Here is a 10,401-nt window from a genome sequence, read left to right as displayed (position 1 = left end):
TTAAAAATAAACGTATAATTACCAAGTCTAAATCGAAACAAATGAATAATATACATTTAAAGCGTTAAGCCTACATTGAATTATGCATGGTAATGGTATTACGCTTAGGTTCCGCTATGTGCCTAAACCCTGCTAATCCCCAAAATCTATTCATCTTGAAATAGATCCTTTTTGTTGCAACTATCTCGGATTTTGGGATTTGAAACTACGTACTTCTGCTCACCTTGGGCAGGGTATATATACCGTCCTTGGAATCACGTGTATCGAAATTTTAAAGTCGCATGACGTATTTATTTTGATTGGCAGTTATCATATTAGGATTTAAAGGATCAAAGAAAACGTGTTTTAATCCAAAAATCACGCTCACAATATGTACAGAACCCTAAAAAATGAAATATTTAGCATTGTGGATCGTAACATGCTAATCCCCTTTGTTAAGGGATTTCAGGATTTCATTGTTGGCAAATTTAAAATTAAAGACCTGGGTAGAATGTGTTTGCCTAACATTGATCACCCCGTCTGTCTCTATTTGTCAAAGCTCACATCTCTTACCGGTGCACAAACAGGACAAATTGTTTGGCAATTTTCAATTGTCGAGGTCATGTAATTACAATTATTTTTATATTGGCTACGCTTATATCAGAATGATTTCACGTTTCTACTTTCTGTTTGTCCTTATGGTCAATGACACAGCGTACATCGGAGTAGGTTGACGTAGTCTTACGTAAAATTAGAAGATATTTCCCGTAAATGTAGCGCACTTTTCCGGTTTCTATTAATCTCTTATACTTGAGGATACAATTGCTCTATTAATAATGGAACGTAACAGATTATACATGACGTTATGTGGACGACTTGATATTAATAGTATAGGCTATACCTATTTACTTTATTGGACCTATTGGTTGTTTTTAAATCCAGAAATGGCGGAAATACGTTTTTAGAAATATTTTTATTTTCATTTTTGGATATTTATTTTAATAAATTATCCTTTTATTGGAATATTTGGATTTACAATGATTAGGAAATCCCGCCTAAAAAATTTGCATATATGTTTAACAGAAGCGAATATTATAATTTTAGTAATTTTTGTCATAAATAAACTTTTAACTACTAAAAAAACGCAAAATACTTAGCTTAAAATTTATTTTCTTACATGAGGATAAAGTTTAAATTCAAGATAACCTATGCCCGGCAGATTTGCTCGAGTGATTTCATGTCTGGGACGAGAAAATATTTTGGACGTTTTAGGCCTAATTTGTTTACATAAAAATCCACTTAAATCTCGAAATATGTTAGACCGGCATGTCCAAAATAATGATATGTTATGCATTTTATTATTATCTAAGTAGTTTTGTAAAAAACATGCTGGTAAATCATTATTTTTAGCGGTAATTAAGTCTAAAAATCTCGTGTTTTCAAAATTAAAATACAGTTTCGAAAGTGCAAAATTTTGCGTGTCAGCATACAAATATACTTACATAAAATGTTATAGTACTTTATGATGCAATATTGGGTTGCTTTATATAATAAGTTATTGATTATTAGTTTAAGATATAGCAATTCAATTTAAAGAAAGCCGTAAAAACTGTTTTAGACACCAGGTTTCAAATTGCGAAATATTTTTTGTTTATATTAACGTGATAAAACTTTTTAGTTTAAATTACATTTTTTTTATTTCCTTATGTTACAGTGTTAACAGTTGGATCTTTACAGTTTCACCTATTTATATAATGTTATAAAACTAAAACATTTGCACAAAAAAATATTTTAGATGGATATTACTTCTAACAATATGATTGAGGTTTGGTTTTTATTGTTTTTAATAAAAGTAACTTAAATAATTTTATAACTTTGATTAAATTAGGTTAAATAGTCTTATATTATAAACATAAGGACTTGTAAATTTGCATCATGACAGCATGCTATGCAGGCATGTTAAATTCGTTTTTTACATAAAATGTAAAGACATTATATATTATTGAAACTAAAATTTAATTTTTTTAGTTTGGTGATTTTGATACTAGTTTTGACCAGTATCTACCTGATGATTGTGTTGAGGTAAGTGTTAAATTATAAAATAAAAAGGGCCTTAACTAATTTTTATATATGCACAATTATGCAAAGTAAAAAATAATAATCAAAATTTTTTTATTTTAGTTTCCATCATCATGGCCAATTCTGGGTAAGTTGTTAAACAAAAAAAATTGTTTATTTGAGAAAAAGTGCTAATTGATTTTCAAAAAATTTATAATATATATATTGCATTGCATAAAAAACAATTTACAAATTTAAACACAATTAAAATTTTATTTTAATATGATTTACTATAGTTGGAAAGATTTCCATTAAAATATTATTGTAATTTTAGATGTAAAAGAAAAAAACAAACTGACCTTCACAATTCCAATCGTCGACATATTGTCCAGCGAGAATGACATCGATACAATTAACAACAACATACCTAACGCCAAAACCTTATCTGCTTCTCTACCAAAACAATTCGCCGCCTTAAAGCAAAACAATGTCACAGCCCCAGTCTTAAACGGGGACAATACAAAAACGGATTTACCCAACGGACTACCAGTTTCAGATTTACAGAATGTTGAAAAACAGAATGTAAAACGCTCGGACAATATTGTAAATGGTGCTGATTCTAAAGACCCTGAAATCGGAAATCTTAACCAAAACAAAATAGAATCTGTTGCAAAACCTAATGGAAACAGTATTTCTAAATCACAAAACAATGATAATGCTATTTCAAATAACAATTTACCCTTAAAAACCGAACAAAATTTAAATTTACCGGATTCCAATATTCAAAATAACGAAGGCGAATACAGAACTAAAAGCGAAACGCCAAGCGCTAACGACCCTAAAACACCAGAAACAAAACCAGCTGCACCACCTAAATCTAGCTGGGCTGGTCTTTTTAAAAGCAACACAAACAATAACCAAACTGTAACCAATACTAGTAACACGGCACAAAAATCGCAAACAGTCAAAGTTCAAAATAATAAATCTGTCATTTCACCATCAACTACTCAACGATTTAATTACGAAAACAACAAAAATGAATTCCAGAACAGCAACGGAAATACGAAAGTTCGATTGGTAAAAATGGAAGAAGATCATTTGGCAATGGAATTGGCAGGTAAGTTCATTTTTTGTATTAGGGGCTAAAAATAACAGACAAGGTTAACAGTAAGTTTTTTTAGGCACATAAACTGTGTAAACACTGTAATGTTATAGGTATTATTTTTTTGTTTTAAAGTTTTATTTTTAAATTTAAACGATGTTGTATAAATGTATATAATATGATTTTGAATTTTTCTTTATTAAAAACAGTGTTTTTATAAAATTTTCGAGTTTAGCAAAGGTCAATTTTTTAAGTTTTTGCGAAAAACAATTGACAATGTAACCAAAAGCACAATGTTTAATACAGTTATATTTTTTTCCTAAAATAGAACGCATTCAAAGTCAGGAATTAATTTTTAAACCACAAGCATTCATGCCACGGGGTCTCATTAATATCAGCAACTGGTGTTATGTTAATGCAGTAAGTAAAATATATAATAAAATATACCAATAAAAAACTTAAACTTTTAAACTTTAACAAAAAAGTATATATATAGCATTTCTTGTACATATTTCTTAATATTACCAATTGCAATTAAGCATTTATTTGTTAAAGTGTAAGCCTAGGTTGTTTTTTTTTAATTATTTTGGGTGACTTATTTTTTAGCAAGCATTCTTAATTTTTTGGTTTCTGTATTTTTAACAGACTCTACAAGCCTTACTCGTCTGCCCTCCTTTCTACCAACTTCTTAAAAATCTTCCGATATTCACTACAGAACAAAGAATGTTGACTGCAACACCGATCATGGACAGCTTGTAAGAATAAATTATTTTTTGTTGTTTTCTTACTTTTTAAAAGATTTGTTTATAAATTTTTGATTTATTTTTATTTTAGTATTCGTCTTGCGTCTGAATTTCGACCCTTGTCTTCGAAAAGAGGTTATCAATCTAACAAAGAAATACGACAAGGGGCTCCATTTGAGCCTTTTTATATTTACGACATGTTATCTGTTATTGAAAGCAAATTGGCAGAAAAGGTAAGCAAATTTTTAAGTTGAAAACTGAGAAAATGTTTTTCATTTTTCCAACCTTTTCTCCAATCTTGTTTTAGGGATCGCAAGAAGATGCAGAAGAGTTCCAATCCTGCATCCTTAACGGACTTCATGAGGAGATGACTCAGCTGCTCTCGCTCGTCAACAACGACTCAGCAAATTCTCCAGATGCGAAGAGTGTGGATTTCGAACATGAGCTTCCTTATGAGGTAGAAAAACATTTTTAATTGTTTTTATTAAATAAATTTTTTAGAAATTTATTTTTTATATTTGTTTTCAGATTCCTCTAACTGATGATGTCACCAATGGTGTTGATGACATCACAATGAATGAATGGGAAGAGGTGGTTCCCAATAAAAAGAACAGAACGGCTGTAACAAGAAGAGCAGACGAAACCAAGTATATATTCTTTTTAAAATAATCCCTAACATCCTGTTTAAATTAGTTTTTAAAAAATAAAATGTTTTGTTTTAGGACTCCAATTTCATCCATGTTTCGTGGCGAACTTTGCACATCAGTTTTCCGAACTGGACAAAAGGTCTCGGTTTCGTACGAACCCTTTTTTTCTCTACCACTGGATGTTCTTAACAATCAGTCATGGACCGTCGACGATGCGCTGCTTAACTTGACAGAGAAGGAAAGATTTTCTGGAAATGGAAGCGAGAATGTAAATTAAAGTTTTAAGTTTATGTCTGAAATATTTTTTTTTCTATTTTTAAAAATTTCCTAATATTATTAGTCTGATGTGATTCGGCAACAAACTTTGGAAGTGCTCCCCCCAGTGTTGATTTTGCATCTGAAGAGATTTGTGTATGACAAAAAAGGAGGATCGAAGAAAATTGACAGAAAAGTCGATTACAAAACCGACCTCGTCATTTCAAAAGGTAATTAACAAAATCAAATCTTCTAATTATTAGTGATATATTTTTAAACATTTACTCAAAAAATACTCCCTTCATTTTTTAGAAATTTTGTCAAAAAATGCAAGGAAAGTCTCTCTAAGCCAAAGAAGCTACAAGCTATTTGCTGGTAATTTTAAAATATAGCTTAACAATAGTGATGTCAAAATTTACCACATGTTATTAACATCGTTATGGGTTTAGTTGTTTATCATCATGGAGAAAAAGTATGCGGAGGTCACTACACCACTGATGTGTTTCATATTGGACTCAGTTCTTGGCTTAGGATCGACGACCAAAACATTAAACCCTTGCATTACCAGGAGGTAAGTTAACATGTACAATAATTACTAAATGGTTATTTTTTATTGAATTTTTTAAAGTGAACACATGCCGCCTTTAAGATTCTTGTAAAACATATTAAAGAAACTTTTTAAATTTACGGTCCTCGCTGATTCTTTTTTTTATTTATTTTTTTGTGTATATCTTTATCCTCGATGTGGGAAAGTCCAATGCGCTTAAACATAGAGTAACATTAGTTACTCCGACCCAGTCTCGAGTTGCCTGTGGCAGGTTTGGATATTATATAGATTATAATTATGCTGCTGATTAAGTACTGGCTCAGCAGGAGTTCATACCGTTTATAGTGCCCTACTCAAGGGCGCTACAGCATGAGATCAGTGGGGATTGAACCCACGACCTCAGGTGTGGTGTAGCAAATGTTTTTACCACTACACCATGCTGCCGGTTTAAAATCCGTATTTTTTTTGATTTCCTGTAAATACAAGTGAAACAGTTACTTGTTTAAAATGGCACTGATTTTTTGTATTCAAATATGTTATTTATCTTGTTTACAGGCTTTGAGACATAGCCCACCCAAGACAGCGTACATCTTATATTACCGCAGAACTGATTTGGGATAAACTAATTTCGAATTTTTTAACGTAAGCTTTTTTCATTCATGCAAAAATATTAAAGTGAACTTTACTTAAGAGCAAAAATTTGTGATATTTTTGCGTTTAATATTAAGGACTGTTATTTAAATAACTTGATATTTTTGGTATTTAGAAAATATTTGTTTTTGAAAAACTAAAATTAAAAACCTGCTGGTGTTTTTTATACTTTAAAATTTGGCCAAAATTGTTAGAAATTTGATTTTTTTTGTTTTGATTTGTGGAAAATTATATTTCCAATTTGGTAGTTTGTAGTAAGTATTTATTTAATTAATATTTCTGCTGATATATCTTATGTGTATTAAGTAAACGATAATAATTTAAAAAATTTTTTTTTGCTGTTTAAGATAATGTGAATTGTTTGTAAAATATGAAAATGTGATAATGTTTTCTATATTTTAAAGATTTCAAAATAATGCTACTTATATAAGAAGTATGTTGTATATTATTTTAAAATTAAGTTTGAGTAATTAAACTGCCATAATTATTTGATTTAAACGTCGGCTAACTTGCTTTTTTTTTAATTTGAACTTGCTTTTTTGTAATTTAGTTCTTTTTTGCTTTTTCATGCTTAATATTAGAATTGAAATATAAGTTGTTGTTTAAAGTTATTTGATAATTAATCGATGTCTTAAAATGTTTTTTGATGGGACAGTTTTGTTATAACTTTGGTAAAAATTTTGTTAAACCAAAATTTTTTAAATTTTGTTGAGGGTCATGCTGCTATAAACTATTCTAAAAGATACATTTGTTATATAAAACTTTTGGTAAAGTTAAATTTAAATCCACTATACAATTAATAATAGCTGAAACGTTAATTAATTTCTATAGTTTTTTGTGTGGGTTAAAAAATATTTTTTTTACGATTGTTGCATTTTCTATTTAAAGTTATCGTGATTATTAAACGAGGGAATATATTTTATTTTAAGGGTTGTTAAAAATAATTTAAAGTATTTTTTGTTTCCATTGTACAGTAAAGGGTACTGTTAAAATCAAGTCCATTTCTTTTGCTTGTATCTAATTATTTTTGTTTAATTTTTGCATGATTTTTTCTTTTTTTCAACTCATATCTTTTTTGCTTGAATAATGTTGAAGACTGTTGTTGATAATTTAAGCAAATTATTGATTTCTAATTATAATAAAGATGATTTGTGATGGCTTCAAATTATTGTTTTTGTATGACAGATTTTAAATGGGTTGCTATGTGTTTGTGCGGCAAATACTGGCAGTCTTGGGTTCGATTCCCACCGATCCTGCAGTGCCCTTGTGTAAGGGACTGTAACAGTACTTTTGTTTAGCGAAAAAGCCATTGGCAGATTAATTATCAGACAATTGTAGACAATAACATCCAAACTGCCAAAGTCGACTTAAAACCATCAACTTATATTACTAAAAAAAAAAAAAAATCAACTTATATTACTCTTTGTTTAGACCGCTTTCTAAATTAGGATTTCTGTCCCTTAACATTGTACTTTATCATTTTGTGATGGCTTGAAAAGCAAGTTTTTATTGAAGTGCGCAAACTGGTTTAATCTCAAATATTTTTTGGTTGAAATTATTTACAAAGATGGGTAAATATCATTTTAAACAAAATGACAAAATGCAGTGATAATAACGTAGCAGGCCTTCATAAACTATGTACAATGTAGTTTTATGTGTAAAAAAAAGATTATGTATCAGGACCTTAAATTAAATCAAAAAAGGTTTGTAATTAGTAATAGGCCTATTATTTAGCGATGAAAGCATAAAAATATAATAATACATTAAAAATATTCGAAATTTTATTTTGTGATAAAAATTTACTGATATCCTGATAACTTAATGATGGTCGGATATCGTTGACGAATGGTCATACATTTCTCCCGATCAATGAAGAGGCTGTTGCTCTTAATCGCAATCTCCTTCTCCAAGGCCATCCTTGTGTCCTCGAGCTCATGAAGAGAGCGCTCCGCTTCACTAAGTCGGAACTTGAGATTCTCTATGCTCTCTGTGATTTCTCCCACTTCCGATACAAGTCTGTTGTCAAGAAGAGCAAAAAAATTGATTATGAAAAACGGAGATTTCAAAAGAAGAATGCCTACTTAAAAAGTAAGATTAAATAAAAATATTTAAACATTTAATTATCTTTTATATGAGAAATAAAATTGGTGATATTGCTTAATTATTAACCTGGCAGTAAGTGTATTTGCTTAGCTGAAGTAAATACCTTTATTGCCTTGAAGACACTGCGGAAATTAATAATGTATATCGAGAAAAACTTTGCCTACCTGTACTGAACTGGGTCTCTGCAAAGCTCTACACTTGGACGATCAGTTCGGTGATGAAGTCGAGTTTGTGAGACTTGCATCGGAGCCTCCTTGTCATTAATCGCTTGTTGCAACATGGAGACATTGTGCTCCTGGTTCCCAATCTCAATTAGCACCTGTAAAAAATATGGGTGGGTTAAAAGTTCGGTAAAAAGGGGTTACACCTAAATTTTTCTGTTTTCACTAGTTTTTTTTTACACTATTACCTTTTGAAGATGATTTTCCAATTTAGTCTTTGCATCATTCATCTCCTCTACCCTCTTTGCAAATGCCTCGTTGACCGAGTTGCATTGCTCACGAAGATCGTCAGACGTGTCGTGAAGAACATTGTCGATCAACGAACGCAAGTTGATCGACGCCATTCTTTCACGCTCAGCTCGAACGATGTTGTCGTGGGTAAATTGTGCCCAAGATTCCGGTGTTGATGAGCTAAAACGTTTAAACATTTTATTTTTTCTCTTATTATCTTCTTACTTGTTTAAATTTGAGTTTTACTTACTTATCCTCAAACTTAGCAGAGTTAGGATAATATTGGATGTCGGTCGACTGGTTGTTTAGTCTTCCACATTTGTCATCAATGTTGTGAGCATCAAGTTTATCGCTCCAATCCAATTCCAAGTTCTGTTTGGCATCACGATTCATTCTACATCAGTAAATAAATTGTTAAATTGTGGCCTTTGTATGGCAGTTTATATTTTAACATTGCTTTAAACTTAGGTATTTTTGTTATAGGGTAAGACTTATTTAGAAGTAATTGCATATATACCGAATCTGATTTTTTGTTTGGTCGATTGTTCTCTGCAACAAATCCTGGACCGACTTGATTAAATCCACTTCCTAAAAACACAAGGTTTTTTAAACAACAGTGATTTTGTTCCACTTATTTTAATAAGGATTGGTATTAGTTTATTAACAGATGGTTTGGTTTACCCTGAGCAGTTGTATTTCAACATTATCCTTGACCATGTCAGGTCCTTGTCTTCTAAATCGACATTCCAAGTTATCAGTTGCAATCTGCATCGGAATCTCAGTAGCATCTAGTGCTTTCTCAAGTCTAACCTGGAACAAAACATTAAATTTTAAACTGTAAACATACCAAAAAAAATTTATTATGAGTGCATCTTTGAATCTAAAATAAAAAGAGTTTAAAAACCTTTTGTAAGAATAGAAGTTCCGTTTCTGCAATCAAGTCGTCAATTTCCCTCTGCAGCTCAAACTTCCAGAAGTTAATGTCATGAATTCGTTCTCCAAGTTTCTTAGTAACATCAGCTTGTGTCCTTGAAAAAGAAAAACATACATTGTGACCTGTTTCTATATTAATAATAAGTCTTTTGTTAAATGTATAAATAATATTATACCAGGCCTTTGATTGGCAAGGTAGTGTAGTGGTTTGAACACTTCGCTTTACTACACAAGATCCTGGGTTCGAACACCACTGCAGCTCTCTAACTCTGATAAAATGATGTGGTTTTGTTTGGTAAATACCTGTTCGTTAAAGCTAGAGTCTCGTTAGCCAACTTTTTGGACGCATGTTGAATTCTCTCGGCATTATCACGATCGGTAAATGATTGATAATACTTTGAGTAGTTATTCTGATGCCATTCTTCTGGGGTGTATTTTGAGGTACGAAACCCTGCTGTGGGTTGACCCACCGAGGTGTAAGCTCCAGTGTTGATGGGGATAGTGTGCTCCCGCTCACCCAAAGAAGTAACTGGAACAGATTGCGGTGCTGGGGTTGTTTTCAGTAGAACTTCTGCAGCTGCCATTTTTTAACAATTTTATTCAAATATTGTACAAGACCTTACCTATAAAACAATTATTTTGCAGTAGTATATAATATTCTTTAAATATTTATAAAATATCGATTAAATCTAATATAGTTGTAAATATTTCGAAAGCACTAGCAGTTTAATAACTCTTCGTTCACAACTAAAAAAAAGGCTAACTAGCAAACGTATAATTTAATTTAAACTATTAAATACCTGGTTTAAACCCTAGCTTATTCAAACCATAAACAATTAACACAAAAGGTCGTAGGCATTTAAACAAGAAGCTGTAAAATGTAATTCAGAACGCCGAATACAAATAGCTGTACGCGTAGCCATAGCAACAG

General features: G+C 30.9%; 2 protein-coding genes across 3 annotated transcripts; one reads left to right on the top strand and one right to left on the bottom strand.

Annotated features, from left to right (window-relative positions):
* Positions 1–1,691: 1,691 nt before the first annotated feature.
* LOC145760383 (ubiquitin carboxyl-terminal hydrolase 10-like) lies at positions 1,692–7,715 on the top strand. 2 transcript variants are annotated; one of them, XM_082574265.1, is made up of 15 exons: positions 1,692–1,804; positions 2,008–2,061; positions 2,161–2,185; positions 2,372–3,154; positions 3,468–3,559; positions 3,785–3,894; positions 3,974–4,115; positions 4,190–4,339; positions 4,411–4,529; positions 4,605–4,797; positions 4,870–5,014; positions 5,097–5,159; positions 5,234–5,355; positions 5,887–5,973; positions 7,414–7,715. In XM_082574265.1, exons 1-14 carry the CDS (start codon positions 1,775–1,777, stop codon positions 5,950–5,952), a joined length of 2,094 nt encoding a protein of 697 aa, XP_082430391.1. In that variant the 5' UTR covers positions 1,692–1,774; the 3' UTR covers positions 5,953–5,973; positions 7,414–7,715. The 2 variants fall into 2 exon arrangements, with proteins under 2 accessions (XP_082430391.1, XP_082430390.1); XM_082574264.1 differs by lacking the exon at positions 7,414–7,715 and having other exon boundaries at positions 5,887–6,498.
* Positions 7,716–7,741: 26 nt separating this feature from the next.
* Positions 7,742–10,288, bottom strand: LOC145760389 (tektin-4-like). The gene is made up of 9 exons (XM_082574272.1): positions 10,271–10,288; positions 9,774–10,093; positions 9,442–9,565; positions 9,219–9,347; positions 9,055–9,125; positions 8,788–8,931; positions 8,495–8,717; positions 8,250–8,404; positions 7,742–7,998 (listed from the first exon to the last, which is right to left on the bottom strand). The coding sequence occupies exons 2-9, from the start codon at positions 10,052–10,054 to the stop codon at positions 7,782–7,784; spliced, it is 1,344 nt and encodes a 447-aa protein (XP_082430398.1). The 5' UTR covers positions 10,055–10,093; positions 10,271–10,288; the 3' UTR covers positions 7,742–7,781.
* Between the last annotated feature and the right edge of the window lie 113 nt (positions 10,289–10,401).

Source organism: Corella eumyota, chromosome 7 (genome assembly GCF_963082875.1).
Source record: "Corella eumyota chromosome 7, kaCorEumy4.1, whole genome shotgun sequence".
Lineage (NCBI taxonomy): Eukaryota > Metazoa > Chordata > Ascidiacea > Phlebobranchia > Corellidae > Corella > Corella eumyota.
This window is presented reverse-complemented; position numbering and strand designations above follow the sequence as displayed.

Coding starts and splice junctions, on each gene's coding strand:
- LOC145760383 (XM_082574265.1), top strand. CDS start 1,775: ATGGATATTACTTCTAACAATATGATTGAG. Junction 2,062..2,160: donor TACCTGATGATTGTGTTGAG/GTAAGTGTTAAA, acceptor TTTTTATTTTAG/TTTCCATCATCATGGCCAAT. Junction 4,116..4,189: donor AAAGCAAATTGGCAGAAAAG/GTAAGCAAATTT, acceptor ATCTTGTTTTAG/GGATCGCAAGAAGATGCAGA.
- LOC145760389 (XM_082574272.1), bottom strand. CDS start 10,054: ATGGCAGCTGCAGAAGTTCTACTGAAAACAACCCCAGCACCGCAATCT. Junction 9,126..9,218: donor TTGAAATACAACTGCTCAGG/GTAAACCAAACC, acceptor TTGTGTTTTTAG/GAAGTGGATTTAATCAAGTC. Junction 8,932..9,054: donor CAAACAAAAAATCAGATTCG/GTATATATGCAA, acceptor TTACTGATGTAG/AATGAATCGTGATGCCAAAC.